The sequence below is a fragment of the Oncorhynchus tshawytscha genome, linkage group LG02 (assembly GCF_018296145.1).
Source record: "Oncorhynchus tshawytscha isolate Ot180627B linkage group LG02, Otsh_v2.0, whole genome shotgun sequence".
Classification (NCBI taxonomy): Eukaryota; Metazoa; Chordata; class Actinopteri; order Salmoniformes; family Salmonidae; genus Oncorhynchus; species Oncorhynchus tshawytscha.
Window position 1 is genome coordinate 6,661,955 of NC_056430.1, and position 17,335 is coordinate 6,679,289.

The 17,335-nt window shown below is 44.9% G+C and overlaps 2 protein-coding genes across 12 annotated transcripts in view; both read right to left on the reverse strand.

Annotated features, from left to right (window-relative positions):
• The window catches only part of LOC112254074 (DDB1- and CUL4-associated factor 1), a 41,753-nt gene extending 35,588 nt beyond the window's left edge, over positions 1–6,165 (reverse strand). The window contains exons 1-8 of one of the 11 annotated variants that reach the window (XM_042329754.1): positions 5,990–6,165; positions 5,080–5,211; positions 4,724–4,874; positions 2,429–2,542; positions 1,527–1,664; positions 816–1,304; positions 416–613; positions 16–117 (exon numbers count right to left, since the gene is read on the reverse strand). In XM_042329754.1, the coding sequence (XP_042185688.1) occupies positions 16–117; positions 416–613; positions 816–1,304; positions 1,527–1,664; positions 2,429–2,542; positions 4,724–4,874; positions 5,080–5,192 (1,305 nt within the window). In that variant the 5' untranslated portion in view covers positions 5,193–5,211; positions 5,990–6,165. The other 10 variants (XM_042329774.1, XM_042329770.1, XM_042329783.1 and 7 more) reach the window with 10 other exon arrangements.
• A 3,832-nt stretch (positions 6,166–9,997) lies between these two features.
• LOC112254091 (semaphorin-3D) overlaps positions 9,998–17,335 on the reverse strand; it is a 136,021-nt gene continuing 128,683 nt past the window's right edge. The window contains exons 15-18 of the mRNA XM_042329784.1: positions 16,039–16,196; positions 12,008–12,072; positions 10,944–11,077; positions 9,998–10,845 (exon numbers count right to left, since the gene is read on the reverse strand). Of these exons, the coding sequence (XP_042185718.1) occupies positions 10,405–10,845; positions 10,944–11,077; positions 12,008–12,072; positions 16,039–16,196 (798 nt within the window). The 3' untranslated portion in view covers positions 9,998–10,404. The remainder of the gene's footprint in view (positions 10,846–10,943; positions 11,078–12,007; positions 12,073–16,038; positions 16,197–17,335) is intronic.

Sequence of the window (17,335 nt, forward strand, 5' to 3'; positions counted from 1 at the left end):
GATGATGATGATTACCAGGAGTGAGTCGAAGGTGAGCTGGACATCGTTGGTGTGTTTCAGGTCGATGTAGTGCATAAGAAGCTCTCTGGTGTCCATCTGCATGAACACAGCTAGCAGCTCCAGGGGGTCCGGGGGCAGTGAGAACATAACAGTTGGTTAAAGTCCTCAAAGCACATAAAATAGATTTATTCAAAGCTTATATTGACCAGTTAAGTGACTAACATGGAGAATGGCTTTAAAAAAAAGTATAGAATTTATAAAGTACTTTGTGTATGACCAACACTGTACTTGCCCATGTACCTACAATGCAAATACATGCAAATCAGGGATCAAATTATGGGAAGTGGGACCAATGTTAAGTGGTGATGGGGTCCTTAATATCTGTGTGAGTGAGAGATAAGGGTCCAGTCCTTACCTCCTGGTAATCTCCTAGGGGTGTGAGGTACTGGAGGATGAGGCGTTGCTCTATAGCAGGGGTGAGCGGGTACAGCCGGTAGTTACCCCCAATCACCCAGGAGCTGATCTCTGACCAGCTACTGTTAGACTGGTCACTACCGGTACAGCAGGACAAGCCTCTCTCTGGATCCATGGAAGGGGTGGTGAAGTGGAGTTTCTGTGTGGATTCAGAGGAGAGGTTAATTATCCCTCAAAAAAAAAAAGCAGCCATTTGATTTGATTTGCAGCTGTATATGAAGACAATACACAAGACCCGGTACAAGACCCGGTACAACAGGGTGCGAGTCTGAAAAAGCCCTGGTCAGAAATATTGCACTACAGGGAAAAGTTATTTCAGACAACAGCCTGGTGGATCTCACCTGTTTGACTTTCCTTCCATTCTCCCTGGCTGTTCTCTTCCTCCCCAGTCCTCCTCCAGACTCCTGCCCCCTGGTTTCAGGCTCTCCCAGGCTGGTCTCGGGGCCTGGGACTGGACCTGGCTGGTACAGGGGGTCTGGAATGGGCTTCACCGATACACAGCTGCTGGTCTTCTGGGCCTTACCCAAGTGGAACGACGGCTTGGGCCTGGACCACGCAGGCCTGCTACAACTACTACTACATGTTGTCTCTCTTCCTCTCTCTTTTTTCTTCTTCTCCTCTTCCTCCTCCTCCTCATCTTCCTCCATGTTATCCATTGCTGTATTCTGAGATGTGCTGCCCTCTTCCTCATCGGCGTCTCTGTCTGTAGGTTCCTCTGCTACAGACTGGAGGGACTGAGAAGCCTTCTTTGGACTGGGGTGTTTTAAGGCCTGACGACTCTTTGAGTCTTTATCCTGCAGCTCACGTAGCCGCATCAGCATTAGTGGCACCTGAGACACCAAGGATTACATTGAAGCATCGTCTATGAACCACATCTCAAACATCAACAACATCTCAAACATCAACATCAACAACATCATCTCAAACATCAACAACATCTCAAACATCAACAACATCTCAAACATCAACAACAACATCATCAACATCTCCAACATCAACAACAAAAACATCAACAACAAAAACATCAACAACGTGTGCCTGTGTACACTAACCAGTTTAGAGTTGTCTTCCCTGTAGTTGGTAGCTATCTCCTGGTTCTCCATCGCTCTGGCCAGTAGCCCTGTAGCATAGATACACAGAGGCTGCTCTGCCTCCTGGGCCCATTTAAACAGCTTCTCAACCAGACCCTCCTGTTTCAACACACACACAGACAGTTAGTCTAGAGAGCACATCCACAGCATTTCAAAACAGGGCTTTAAAACATTCACAAGGGGACTGTGTGCGTGTAGGAAAAATGATGCTAGGAGATTGACAATAACAGCACCTCCTCCTGTAACACCACAGCTGTCTGAATGACAGTACCTTCTCCTGGAAGACCACAGCTGTCTGAATGACAGTACAGTACCTTCTCCTGGAAGACCACAGCTGTCTGAATGACAGTACAGTACCTCCTCCTGTAACACCACAGCTGTCTGAATGACAGTACAGTACCTCCTCCTGGAACACCACAGCTGTCTGAATGACAGTACCTCCTCCTGTAACACCACAGCTGTCTGAATGACAGTACAGTACCTTCTCCTGTAACACCACAGCCGTCTGAATGACAGTACCTCCTCCTGTAACACCACAGCTGTCTGAATGACAGTACAGTACCTCCTCCTGTAACACCACAGCTGTCTGAATGACAGTACAGTACCTCCTCCTGTAACACCACAGCTGTCTGAATGACAGTACAGTACCTTCTCCTGTAACACCACAGCTGTCTGAATGACAGTACAGTACCTTCTCCTGTAACACCACAGCTGTCTAAATGACAGTACAGTACCTTCTCCTGTAACACCACAGCTGTCTGAATGACAGTACAGTACCTTCTCCTGGAAGACCACAGCTGTCTGAATGACAGTACAGTACCTTCTCCTGGAAGACCACAGCTGTCTAAATGACAGTACAGTACCTTCTCCTGGAAGACCACAGCTGTCTCCAGACCTGGCATTATGTTCTGTAGCAGACGACACGCTGCCGTGTTCATGGACAGCTCTCTACTGGTCATCACATAGCTATTCAGCAACTAGAGGGAGAGGTCAGAGGTCAGACTCAGGGTTAACACAGCTCTCTACTGGTCATCACATACCTATTCAGCAACTAGAGGGAGAGGTCAGAGGTCAGACACAGGGTTAACACAGCTCTCTACTGGTCATCACATAGCTATTCAGCAACTAGAGGTAGAGGTCAGAGGTCAGATACAGTGTTAACACACAGCTCTCTACTGGTCATCATATAGCTATTCAGCAACTAGAGGGAGAGGTCAGACACAGGGTTAACACACAGCTCTCTACTGGTCATCACATAGCTATTCAGCAACTAGAGGGAGAGGTCAGAGGTCAGACACAGGGTTAACACACAGCTCTCTACTGGTCATCACATAGCTATTCAGCAACTAGAGGGAGAAGTCTGAGGTCAGACACAGTGTTAACACACAGCTCTCTACTGGTCATCACATAGCTATTCAGCAACTAGAGGTAGAGGTCAGAGGTCAGACACAGGGTTAACACACAGCTCTCTACTGGTCATCACATAGCTATTCAGCAACTAGAGGGAGAGGTCAGAGGTCAGACACAGGGTTAACACACAGCTCTCTACTAATCATCACATAGCTATTCAGCAACTAGAGGTAGAGGTCAGAGGTCAGACACAGGGTTAACACACAGCTCTCTACTGGTCATCACATAGCTATTCAGCAACTAGAGGGAGAGGTCAGAGGTCAGACTCAGGGTTAACACAGCTCTCTACTGGTCATCACATAGCTATTCAGCAACTAGAGGGAGAGGTCAGAGGTCAGACTCAGGGTTAACACAGCTCGCTACTGGTCATCACATAGCTATTCAGCAACTAGAGGGAGAGGTCAGATGTCAGACACAGGGTTAACACACAGCTCTCTACTGGTCATCACATAGCTATTCAGCAACTAGAGGGAGAGGTCAGACACAGGGTTAACACAGCTCTCTACTGGTCATCACATAGCTATTCAGCAACTAGAGGGAGAGGTCAGAGGTCAGACTCAGGGTTAACACAGCTCTCTACTGGTCATCACATAGCTATTCAGCAACTAGAGGGAGAGGTCAGAGGTCAGACTCAGGGTTAACACAGCTCTCTACTGGTCATCACATAGCTATTCAGCAACTAGAGGGAGAGGTCAGAGGTCAGACACAGGGTTAACACAGCTCTCTACTGGTCATCACATAGCTATTCAGCAACTAGAGGGAGAGGTCAGAGGTCAGACTCAGGGTTAACACAGCTCTCTACTGGTCATCACATAGCTATTCAGCAACTAGAGGGAGAGGTCAGACTCAGGGTTAACACACAGCTCTCTACTGGTCATCACATAGCTATTCAGCAACTAGAGGGAGAGGTCAGAGGTCAGACACAGGGTTAACACACAGCTCTCTACTGGTCATCACATAGCTATTCAGCAACTAGAGGGAGAGGTCAGAGGTCAGACACAGGGTTAACACACAGCTCTCTACTGGTCATCACATAGCTATTCAGCAACTAGAGGGAGAGGTCAGAGGTCAGACTCAGGGTTAACACAGCTCTCTACTGGTCATCACATAGCTATTCAGCAACTAGAGGGAGAGGTCAGAGGTCAGACACAGGGTTAACACACAGCTCTCTACTGGTCATCACATATCTATTCAGCAACTAGAGGGAAAGGTCAGACTCAGGGTTAACACAGCTCTCTTCTGGTCATCACATATCTATTCAGCAACTAGAGGGAGAGGTCAGAGGTCAGACTCAGGGTTAACACAGCTCTCTACTGGTCATCACATAGCTATTCAGCAACTAGAGGGAGAGGTCAGAGGTCAGACTCAGGGTTAACACACAGCTCTCTACTGGTCATCACATAGCTATTCAGCAACTAGAGGGAGAGGTCAGAGGTCAGACTCAGGGTTAACACAGCTCTCTACTGGTCATCACATATCTATTCAGCAACTAGAGGGAGAGGTCAGAGGTCAGACTCAGGGTTAACACACAGCTCTCTACTGGTCATCACATAGCTATTCAGCAACTAGAGGGAAATGTCAGACTCAGGGTTAACACAGCTCTCTTCTGGTCATCACATATCTATTCAGCAACTAGAGGGAGAGGTCAGAGGTCAGACTCAGGGTTAACACAGTCACAGACCTCAGCAGTCTAATTAACGTAATAGAAGTGTAGTTCAATCTGTATTGACAGCAGCCTCGATTCTTACCGCGTTTGTGAAGTCGTCATTCTTGAAGAGGATTTTGAGTAAATGTCCCAACATGCATTCTGGGTCTGCTCGTCCTGGATGTCGGTCATCAAACGGATCAGGATCCGCTTTATGATACTCCTCTGTCTCGCGCTCTACCAGCTCAGAGATTCTAACACACGCAAAGAAAAAAATGAATTATCAACTGTCTGTCATATGAAGAATAGAAGATGACTTTTGTAATGTCTACACAGCAGCAACAGATGGACCTAAACAGCACAACAGCAACAGGCCTATACAAAAAAAAAACATTGCCAGTAAATCCACTGAAGTCTCCCACTAGTCTTTTCCATTATTAGCTAGTTGGTGTTACTGACTTGGTGAGAATGGAGACCAGGTCGTCAGTGGTTCCTTGCTGCTCCGTCTCCCATTGGTCCAGCAGAGAGGTCAGCTCTGCCTTGGCGTCCACCAGCACAGCAGGAGAGGCCATGTTTTGTTTTTGTTTTTACCTGAGAGAAGGAGGGCACAGTGAGAGAGAGAAAGAGAAGATGTACAATACAGGATGATTAAGTTCTGAGATGGTACATGAGAGACGACAACTCGACGTGTGTTTACAACCCTGTTTACCCAGACTCTGATATTAGATCTTGAATGTCATCCTGACATTTCACTCTCTGCAAATGTCTAGATTAACGTTAAGAGTGAAAACAGTAGCTAAAGTCACTCGTTAGCTACTCGATGTCTGAACTGATCAACGCAGTTTGATCTAGCTTACTAGTCACGTTTAAGCTGGATAATTAGTTACTTGGACAAACGACGTGACGTAACCTAACTAGTCAGTAGCCGGGGAGCAGGAGTACTGCGTAACTAGTTAGTTAAGTAGTTAGATGTCTAACTAACGAGTAGTTAGTTGGGAGAGAAACGAGATAAGTGTGTCAATGTGGTAGCTCTAGCTAGCAAAAAGTCATCCAACAGGTGGCTAACTAACGCTAGCATTGTGTTTGTGTGGAAACAACTTGGCGTAAATAACGTTCCCAGCCAACTGTTAGGTAAATTAGCGTAGCAAGCTACGCTGCTTTTAATTTCTTCCTAACTCATACTAGGTGCGGCGTATATAGCTAGGCAGTTAGTACACTATCAGATCACTGGGTTGTTTAACAATGTGTTCCCAACACAAGCCAGCAAACGTTACCGAGCACGCACGAGTCGCTCATACCGAAAAACAAGGGAGTCGTGTCACAACAGGATCACTCAAGTGCACTGCTTTTAAACACCTGGATTGCCTACCTTTTTTTGTAGTTGCAGAAGACAACTGTAGCTCAAACGTATTGTTGTGAATTTGACGAACAGGGTGGTTGGTATGAAGGGGGGGGTGGGGGTGGAAACGATCTATTAATATAAGCGAAAGTTTCACATGTTTATTTCGCAAACTTCACTCACGGCGGCACGCTGGAAACGTCACAGACACATGGCGACTTTTGATGACGTCATCGACGTTTTATTCCGCTCCATTCCATCTCCTTATTATCGTTCTAACTTTGTATTTATACTTTTTTTTATAATCAGGAAGATATTAATAGATTTATTTTATTAAAAAATTAAAATAAAAAACAATCACTACAATCGTGTGATTAAAAAATTATATATATTTTTTTTGTCTAAATGGTTAGTCATCATGACATGAACAGTGTCAGTTTGCGGGATGTTCATTCAGGAATATATTATCGAGTTTATTTACTTAGCTAATCAATTGTTTGTATGTGAATGGGTGGCTTTTAAATTATAGTCATACTTGGAATTATTTAGTTTGTTCAACAATGTGTAGACCTATCTCACGGAGAGAGAGGTAATGTGTCCAAATTCTGAAATCAATCGTTCCTTTTTAACATAGCAGTCTTACCTCCATTAGGAAAGGCGTTATGACATGAAATTATGATACTACATTTTATGCTAATGAATCATCAAACCATTCCCCTTCCTGATGTGTAGAGAAGCAACATACTAGTAGATACTGGAAGGGTGTCTCACTGAAAAAGGTCCCGTACAGCTTTATAATATACTCCTTTGACTCATATATAAAGATAACGTACACATAAATAGGATAAATAAACTGAAACCGTGCTTATTAAACGATGACTGTACTACATAATGAAAAACAAATGACACGTCAACAAGTCAGTTGTGCAGTGTACAAAAAACCAACACTAGATGGTGATAACTATTACAGCTGTGAATCATTGTGAATAAGATTCTACCAACTTTGCACAACTCTTAGGGCAAAATACACTGAGTGTACAAAACATTAAGAACACATTCCTAATATTGAGTTGCACCCCTCAATTGGCTCAAGGCCTAAAAATCCTTATTTAACTTGTCTCCTCCCCTTAATTGACACTGACTGAAGTGAATTTAACAAGTGACATCAATAAGGGATCAAAGATTTCACCAGGATTCATCTGGACAGTCTTTTTTGGGGGGGGGGGTCAAAATTCCTCAAGCTCAGTCAATTGTTTTGGAGTCAAAAAGGACAAAAAAATATTCAAACCGTATCTTTGATTTCAAAACAGATTTAAGTCAAGACTGAAACATTCAGGAACACTCGATACCTGTTCGAAAGCCATTCAGTGTTTAAAGAAATCTGAAAGGAGGAATGCCCAGGTCAAGAGTTAGAGGAAAACCTGCCTCTGTGTGTGTGTGTGTGTGTGTGTGTGTGTGTGTGTGTGTGTGTGTGTGTGTGTGTGTGTGTGTCTGTATGTGTGTGTGTGTGTGTGTGTGTGTCTGTATGTGTGTGTGTGTGTGTGTGTGTGTCTGTATGTGTGTGTGTGTGTGTGTGTGTGTGTGTGTGTGTGTGTGTGTGTGTGTGTGTGTGTGTGTGTGTGTGTGTGTGTGCGCGCGCGCGTGTGTTCATTCTCTCCAGATGCTGAGAACCTTTGATTTTCCCAGTCAAAAATAACCACACTGTCCACAGCCCTGTCTGAGGTCTGTCTGACAGACTGACTATTCAACCAGCGGCCTAATTGATACAGGATACCATGCCGTCTAGAAATGTTAGCCTGAGGGCTCTATTCAATGTGCACTGCGGAAGTTCAGCTTCAGCTTAATTGAAATGTAAAGGCATGGAGAATGCATTCACAGTAAACTGTGCATATGTCGACTCAATCTGAAATGACCTATACATTTCAATCTAGGAATCTGTAACGCTACAGCTTCAAAGCCAAACATCTTTTGGAATTAGATCAATGTTTGTATGTTTCCTTCAGGTTTATCTGTCTGTATATAATTTTTTTAAACTATCACTAGATAGGTTCAGAGAGACAAACCATCACATTTTGGTTGCATAACGAGATATATCCGCCTCACTCTCAGAGAAAAAAAGTAGCACTGCAAGGTTTTACACAGTCAAATGTGACAAATAATTACTTTATTTTTTATTTTTAATAAAGAGCTGTACAAATGATACATCCAACATAAAAAAAATATACATGTGTATATATATATATATATACTGTAGTTAAACAGGAGTTAATACAATAATATGAGATCTGGGTTCTGGTCACAATTTGTACACTATATAGGGAACAGAGTGTCATTTGGGATGAGACCTAACTCTAACCAAACACTATAGAATGAGGCTAGATTCATGTGTTGAATATATAAGTGAAATATACAGGATAGGAACATTCCAGCTAAACACTGGATATACAGCTCTTTACTAACTAAACCAATTGTTATACACATTGAACATCTACGAGGACAGTAATACTTTACACAAAGGTACCCCATTTGCATTTATTTCTGATGGAATAAAAAAAACACATGGAAAAACTGATGGGATATAGTGTTTTGTAAATAAACTCTTTTGGAATTTATATGTTATATATAAAGGTTAGGAACATTCCATTCCAGCTAAACACTGTATATATAATGTTTTGTAACAAAAAAACAATTGTTATATACATCTGAAATAAACTATTTTTGAATTTATCTAAAATAAACTCTTCAAATGTAAAGGAGGCTTCTCACTGTTGTTGTCCACGGGACCAGGAAATGAAATGTGTATCCTCTACTCTGCCAGGAAGGAAGGAAGGAAGGAAGGAGATGGAGGGAACATCCTTGATTGCGCAACAGAGTGGCCCAACTCATTTCCCCTCACAGCTCTGAAGTTCCAGAACACCTGTGGTTGTGATGATGGAGCAAATAACCCCGCCCCCCTCAACACCTGTGGTTGTGATGATGGAGCAAATAACCCCGTCCCCCTCAACACATGTGGTTGTGATGATGGAGCAAATAACCCCGCCCCCTCAACACCTGTGGTTGTGATGATGGAGCAAATAACCCCGCCCCCTCAACACCTGTGGTTGTGATGATGGAGCAAATAACCCCGTCCCCCTCAACACATGTGGTTGTGATGATGGAGCAAATAACCCCGCCCCCCTCAACACATGTGGTTGTGATGATGGAGCAAATAACCCCGTCCCCCTCAACACATGTGGCAGAGAACGGTCTGTCCTGTTTTTATTTGGTAACAAACTCACCAGTCCAGAGCGCAATAAGAAACGTTTCGGGTCAAAATCCTGTCTACACAGAATACAGGGGATGATTGAGGAGTAATATAAATCTAAAATATCATATCATACACATTATTCTGTAGGACAAAGGTTAACTGATAATAACAATATTAAGCTAAGACACAGAGTAGACAAAACATTAGGAACACCTGCTCTTTGCATTGAATAGACTGACCAGGTGAATCCAGGAGATCAGCTATGATCCCTTGTTGATGTCACTTGTTAAATCCAAACGGTGGCTATTTGAAGAATCTCAAATATAAAATATATTTTGATTTAAACACATTTTTGTTTTGGGTTACAACATGATTCCATATGTGTTATTTCATAGTTTTAATGTCTTCACTATTATTCTACAATGTAGAACATAGTAAAAATAAAGAAAAAATCCTTGAATGAGTCGGTGTTCTAAACCGTTAGATCAGTACTGTATGTGTGTCATTCAGAGGGTGAAGGGGGAAGACAAAAGATTTAAGTGCCTTTGAACGGGGTGTGGAGGTAGGTGCCGGGCGCACAGGTTTGAGTGAGTCAAGAACTGCAACACTGCTGGGTTTTTTCCACGCTCAACAGTTTCCCCATGTGTATCAAGAATGGTCCACCACCCAAATGACATCCAGCCAACTTGACACAACTGTGGGAAGCATTAGAGTCAACACGGGCCAGCATCCCTGTGGAATGCTTTCGGCACCTTGTAGAGTCCATGTCCCCAACAAATTGAGTCTGTTCTGAGGGAAAAGAGGGGGGGTGGGGTGGGGGGTGCAACTCAATATTAGGAAGGTGTTCTTAATGTTTTGTCTGTTCAAATAAAGGCTGTATTACTGTGTGTTCATACATTCTCTTTATCTCCAAGGCTACTTTCTGATTCTCCACCCTTGTCCAGAAGTGTGCACTTGCACACTACCTGTCATGGATTTCAAGGCATAGGCTCGATGTAAGCATTGGCTGGATGGAGTTTTTATACCATTGTTATATCCATGCGTGAAAGTGCACATATCAGGAGAAACCGCGGAGAACTGGGACGCAGCCCACATCTCTGTCCATCCCCATCCCCATCCCCAGCCCAATCCCTATCCCCATCCCACATCTCTGTCCATCCCCATCCCCAACCCCATCCCCATCCCCATCCCCATCCGGTCATTGTAGTGGGGTGGAGTCGTGCCGTCGCACCCTGGCCTTGCCGTTGTCCACCTGGGTCTGTTTCCACTTCAACTGGCGTAGCTTCTTCTTCTCCCGGTACCACAGCTGCTCACAGTACTCAGTTGCGCTCATGCTAGCCATGCCCACCATGTGCAGGTCCTTATAGTTCCTGAGGAGCTTGGTGTGTCTCTGGGTGTGGCTCCCAGGACCTCCAGGGCCCCCTCTCAGCCCTGCCCCTCCGGCCCCAGGATCAGATGCCCTGGCCTGGGATGCTGTCATGCTCTGCTGGGGTATAACCTGGAGGTTGTAGCGGGCCTGGACCTGGGAGAAGGAGTGCTCCAGGGTGGTACAGGTGTAGAGGCCAGCGTCCCCTGGCTCCAGCCGCTGCACCAGGAGACCTCGCTTCATGTGGACCATACGATCCTCGCTCTGGAGCAGCTGAACAAGGACAGCAGGGCAAGACAAGAAAAAGTTTATTATTAGATGAATATTAGTCAATGATTCAATTATGAATGAGAAGATCAATGTTCCCTCACCTCTCTGCTAGTGCGAGTGTGTGACGACTGAACTGTCCACTTGACTGTAGCCTGTTGGGATCTGGGCATACACTCTAGGAAGGTTGAGCTGCTCTGCACCCCATAGATCACTTTCAGCTCCACTGACTCAGAACCTGGAAGGCAGGAAACAGGAGCTGTTAAAAGTTATGTCACTGATTCAGAGTTCTGGGGGGGTACACACGATCTGATTCAGAGTTCTGGGGGGGACACACGATCTGATTCAGAGTCTGGGGGTACACACGATCTGATTCAGAGTCTGGGGGTACACACGATCTGATTCAGAGTCTGGGGGTACACACGATCTGATTCAGAGTTCTGGGGGGCACGATCTGATTCAGAGTCTGGGGGTACACACGATCTGATTCAGAGTTCTGGGGGGGGCACGATCTGATTCAGAGTTCTGGAGGGGTACACACGATCTGGTTCAGAGTTCTGTTTTGTGATCCTCCTTCAAAGGATTAGGTTACGATTTGAGGAGGGTAAATTGACCATAGATCTGTGCCTCAGAGGGCAACTTGTACCTAACTAGAGCTGTACAGTAGGTCCACTAGAGGTCGAACTAACGGTTCGTCATCAGCTAAGCTGTCAGACACGATCATAGCATTGGGTCATACCGAAGCCGTATCTGCTACAGAGAGTCGACTAATTCATTAACCTATGAGCAGTCACATCTAATCTCCAGACATTTACAGCTGGTCTGGTAATGTACCACGAGACGAGTTACATCAGCACATATCGTGGTAATACCGAACTGGAGGAAAGCTGACTGGTGCTGCAACGGACTGTAAACTAATATATTATGATCTAAGACGGAGAAAGAAGTGAACTAAGTTACAGTACATCAGACATGGTCCTAGGAGCCTAGTGAACTAAGGCAGGCTGGCCCTGTAACTTAGCGCAAACTAATACATTAAAAGCCACAATAATATGAGTTAAGTTACCTACTGAGTTGAGACTGGCTGGCGCTAGCTGCAGTAAGAGGCATACAGTATCATAGACAGACATAAACATTTAGTAGACGCACACACAAACACACTAATTACCATCTTCTGCATTGTGACACTGGCTCATTGAATCCCCATGTTTCACATCCTGGCGCCGAGCTCGCCTGAGGAGATAAAATAGCAGACAACCTGGATGTCATAACCTGGATGTCATAACCTGGATGTCATAACCTGGATGTCATAACCTGGATGTCATAACCATGTCATAATCTGGATGTCATAACCTGGATGTCATAACCTGGATGTCATAACCATGTCATAACCATGACATAACTCTGATAGCTTTGAACCGTGGCAGAATGTTTGTTTGTTTATTTGGTTGTTGGATACCCGTTAGCTGGGGGGGGGGGCACGCAATGCAAATAGTCCGGGTAGCCATTTGATTACCTGTCCAGGAGTCTTATGGCTTGGGGGTAAATACTGTTGAAAAGCCTTTTTGTCCTAGACTTGGCACTCCGGTACCGCTTGCCATGCGGTAGTAGAGAGAACAGTCTGTGGCTGGGGTCTTTGTCAATTTTTAGGGCCTTCCTCTGACACAGCCTGGTGTAGAGGTCCTGGATGGCAGGCATCTTAGCCCCAGTGATGTACTGGGCCGTACGCACTACCCTCAGTAGTGCCTTGCGGTCGGAGGCCGAGCAGTTGCCTTGCAGCTGTATAACCTTGACCCATGCCAAATCTTTTTAGTTTCCTGAGGGGGAATAGGCTTTGTCGTGCCCTCTTCACGACTGTCTTGGTGTGTTTGGACCATTTCAGTTTGTTGGTGATGTGAACACCAAGGAACTTCAAGCTCTCAACCTACTCCACTTCCGACCAGTCGATGAGAATGGGGGCGTGCTCGGTCCCCCTTTTGCTATAGTCCACAATAATCTCCTTACTCTTTGGTTATGTTGAGGGAGAGGTTGTTATTCTGGTACCACCCGGCCAGGTCTCTGACTTCCTCCCTATAGGCTGTCTCGTCGTTGTCGGTGATCAGGCCTACCACTGTTGTGTCGTCTGCAAAGTTAATGATGGTGTTGGAGTCATGCCTGGCCACGCAGTCGTGGGTGAACAGGAAGTACAGGAGGGGACTGAGCACGTACCCCTGGGGAGCTCCCGCGTTGAGGAACAGAGTGGCAGATGTGTTGCTACCTACCCTCACCACCTGGGGGCGACCCGTCAGGAAGTCCAGGATCCAGTTGCAGAGGGAGGTGTTCAGTCCCAGGATCCTTAGCTTAGTGATGAGCATTGAGGGTACTATGGTGTTGAACACTGAGCTGTAGTCAATGAATAGCTTTCTCACATAAGTGTTCCTTTTGTCCAGGTGGGAAAGGGCAGTGTGGAGTGCAATAGAGATTGTATCATCTGTGGATCTGTTTGGGCAGTGTGAAAATTGGAGTGGGTCTAGGGTTTCTGGAATCATGGTGTTGATGTGAGCCTATGGTGGTCTGCTTGAAACATGTTGGTTTTACAGACTTAATCAGGGACATGTTGAAAATGTCAGTGAAGACTCCTGCCAGTTTGTCAGCACGGAGCACACGTCCCGGTAATCTGTCTGGCCCCACAGCCTTGTGTATGTTGACCTGTTTAAAGGTCTTACTCATGTCAGCTACGGAGAGCGTGATCACACAGTCGTCCGGAACAGCTGATGCTCTCATGCATGCCTCAGCATTGCTTGCCTCAAAGCGAGCATAGAAGTGATTTAGCTTGTCTGGTAGGCTCGTGTCACTGGGCAGCTCGTGGCTGTGCTTCCCTTTGTAGTCTGTAATAGTTTGCAAGCCCTGCCACATAAGACAAGCGTCGGAGCCGGTGTAGTATGATTCATTCTTAGCCCTGTATTGACGCTTTGCCTGTTTGATGGTTCGTCGCAGGGCATAGCAGGATTCCTTGTAAGCTTCCGGGTTAGAGTCCCGCACATTGAAAACGGCAGCTCTACCATTTAGCTCAGTGCAAATGTTGCCTGTAATCCATGGCTTCTGGTTGAGGTATGTACGTACAGTCACTGTGGGGACGACGTCCTCGATGCACTTATTGATAAAGACAGTGACTGATGTGGTGTACTCCTCAATGCCATCGGAAGAATCCCAGAACACGTTCCAGTCTGTGATAGCAAAACAGTCCTGTAGTTTAGCATCTGCTTCATCTGACCACTTTTTTATAGACCGAGTCACTGGTGCTTCCTGCTTTAATTTTTGCTTGTAAGCAGGAATCAGGAGGATAGAGTTGTGGTCGTATTCACCAAATGGAGGGTGAGGGAGAGTTTTGTACGCGTTTCTGTGTGTGGAGTACAGGTGATCTAGAAATGTGTCCTTCTGGTTGCACATTTAACATGTTGATGGAGATTTGGGAGAGATTTGGTAGAACTGATTTAAGTTTCCCTGCATTAAAGTCTCTGGCCACTAGGAGCGCCACCTCTGGGTTTCGTGTTTGCTTATTTCCTTGTACAGCTGACTGAGTGCGGTCTTAGTGCCAGCATCTGTCTGTGGTGGTACATAAACAGCCACGAAAAGTATAGCTGAAAACTCTCTCGGCAAGTAGTGTGGTCTGCAATTTATCACAATATACTCTACTTCAGGTGAGCAAAATCTAGAGACTTCCTTAGATTTCATGCACCAGCTGTTGTTTACAAATATCCCTCGTCTTACCGGAGTGTGCTATTCTATCTTGCTGGTGCAGCGTGTATCCAGCTACCTGAATATCCATGTTGTCGTTCAGCCACGATTCCGTGAAACATAGGATATGACAGTTTTTGATGTCCCGTTGGTAGGATATTTGTGACCGTACCTCGTAGAGTTGATTGTCCAATGATTGCACGTTGGCAAATAATATTGACGGTAACGGCAGCTTTCACACTCGCCTTTTCCGGGTCCTGACCAGGCATCCGGTTCTTTGTCCTCTGTACCTGCGTCTCTTCCTCTTGCATATAACGTGGATGTCAGCCCTGCCGGGTGTTTGGAGAATGTCTTGTGCATCTTGTTTGTTGAAGAAAAAAATATTTTTCTAATCCGAGGTGAGTGATCACTGTCCTGATATCCAGAAGCTCTGTGTCTGATCTGAGGTGAGTGATCTCTATCCTGATATCCAGAAGCTCTTTGTCTAATCCGAGCTGAGTGGTCGCTGTCCTGATATCCAGAAGCTCTTTGTCTAATCCGAGATGAGTGATCTCTGTCCTGATATCCAGAAGCTCTTTGTCTAATCCGAGCTGAGTGGTCGCTGTCCTGATATCCAGAAGCTCTTTGTCTAATCCGAGGTGAGTGATCGTTGTCCTGATATCCAGAAGCTCTTTGTCTAATCCGAGCTGAGTGATCGTTGTCCTGATATCCAGAAGCTCTTTGTCTAATCCGAGGTGAGTGATCGCTGTCCTGATATCCAGAAGCTCTTTGTCTAATCCGAGCTGAGTGATCGTTGTCCTGATATCCAGAAGCTCTTTGTCTAATCCGAGCTGAGTGATCTCTGTCCTGATATCCAGAAGCTCATGGTCTAATCCGAGGTGAGTGATCTCTGTCCTGATATCCAGAAGCTCGTTGTCTAATCCGAGGTGAGTGATCTCTGTCCTGATATCCAGAAGCTCATGGTCTAATCCGAGGTGAGTGATCTCTGTCCTGATATCCAGAAGCTCATGGTCTAATCCGAGGTGAGTGATCGCTGTCCTGATATCCAGAAGCTCTTTGTCTAATCCGAGGTGAGTGATCTCTGTCCTGATATCCAGAAGCTCTTTGTCTAATCCGAGCTGAGTGATCGTTGTCCTGATATCCAGAAGCTCTTTGTCTAATCCGAGCTGAGTGATCTCTGTCCTGATATCCAGAAGCTCTTTGTTTGCCATAAGATACAGTTGCAGAAACATTATGTACAAAATAAGTTACAAATAAAAAAAACACATGATAGCACAACTGGTTGGCGCCCGTAAAACTGCAGCCATTTCTTCCGGCACCATTTTGTATGAATGTAAAATGTTTTTAAAAAATGGCAATAAATATATTGTATAAAACATTTAATGCTTGATGTTATTGGTTACTACTATTGATACCCCAAAATGATTTGATGTGGAGATCAGAATTGCTGTTCTGGGCGCTTATCCTAAGTAGAGTAGTTACCTCTTGTTGCTGGGAAAGTATCGGTTGCATGTGTTCCCGTCCCAGACACAGTAAGGGTCTCTGGCCAGACAGCAGTCAGCACAGTCTTTACCATACAGCTCACACCTCTGCAGGGGTAACTGGGCCACTCCCTCATCACTGCTCACATACAGCTGTTGCTGTAGACACACATACAAAGCAGGGAAGATGATATCATTTACATTTAAAGTAACTTTTAATTAATGTAATTTAATTATATTAAATGTAATTGATGACCAAGGAATTGAATTGTCATAGTAGCTTCTACAACTGTCAATGTGTCACGTATACTCCCTCTCCGGCGTTCGAGGTCGTCAGGCTGCTCATTATTACGCACACCTGTCACCATCATTACACGTATCAGACTCACCTGGACTCTATCATCTGCCTGATTTCCTTCCCTATGATTCTTTCCCTAGGCGTCATTGACTCTGTTCCCAGTGTCCGCTACCCTTGTTCCTTGTTTTGTTCTATGTTTTTTTATGAATTAAATACACTCCCTGAACTTACTTCCCCTATTCTCAGCGGACACGTTGCACTTTGTAAAGTTAGTCTCTCATTCATTTTAGGTGCTTGAGATTACTCTAAAGTGCTGGTGTACAGGAAAATATTTACACATAGAATCTGGATTGTGGGATTTTCAAGACCTATACCCAACGTGGCTACACCTGTTATCCCAAACTTCTCTGTGAGTAGGCTACTGCTGGAGAAACTATGTGTAAATCAATGTATTTATATAGCCCTTCGTACATCAGTTGATATCTCAAAGTGCTGTACAGAAACCCAGCCTAAAACCCCAAACAGCAAGCAATGCAGGTGTAGAAGCACGGCGGCTAGGAAAAACTCCCTAGAAAGGCCGGAACCTAGGAAGAAGGCTACTGCTGGAGAAACTATGTGTAAACAGTGCTGATGCTCTATAGCAGGGATCATCAACTAGATTCAGCAGTGGAACTATTTTTGCCGAAGGTCGGAGGGGGGGAGCGGAACATAATTTAACGGAACATAATTTAAAATAATTTGCAGACTGCAAATTGACCGCAAGAAGCCTAAAAATATATAATATATGACTAAAACATAATAATTTCAAACCTGGCTTACATTTGTGAATGATCTCATCTTTCTATTATGTGTGGGAATACTTGGAAACAGATTTACAAAATTAAAATCACTTGGAGCTGATTGTCTGGTGTTTTTACAGTCTTTTATGTCCAACAATTAAGTAAACATTTTGTTTTGAATTGCTCAGAAATCTTGGGGTGCCAAATCAAACTACCCAGTT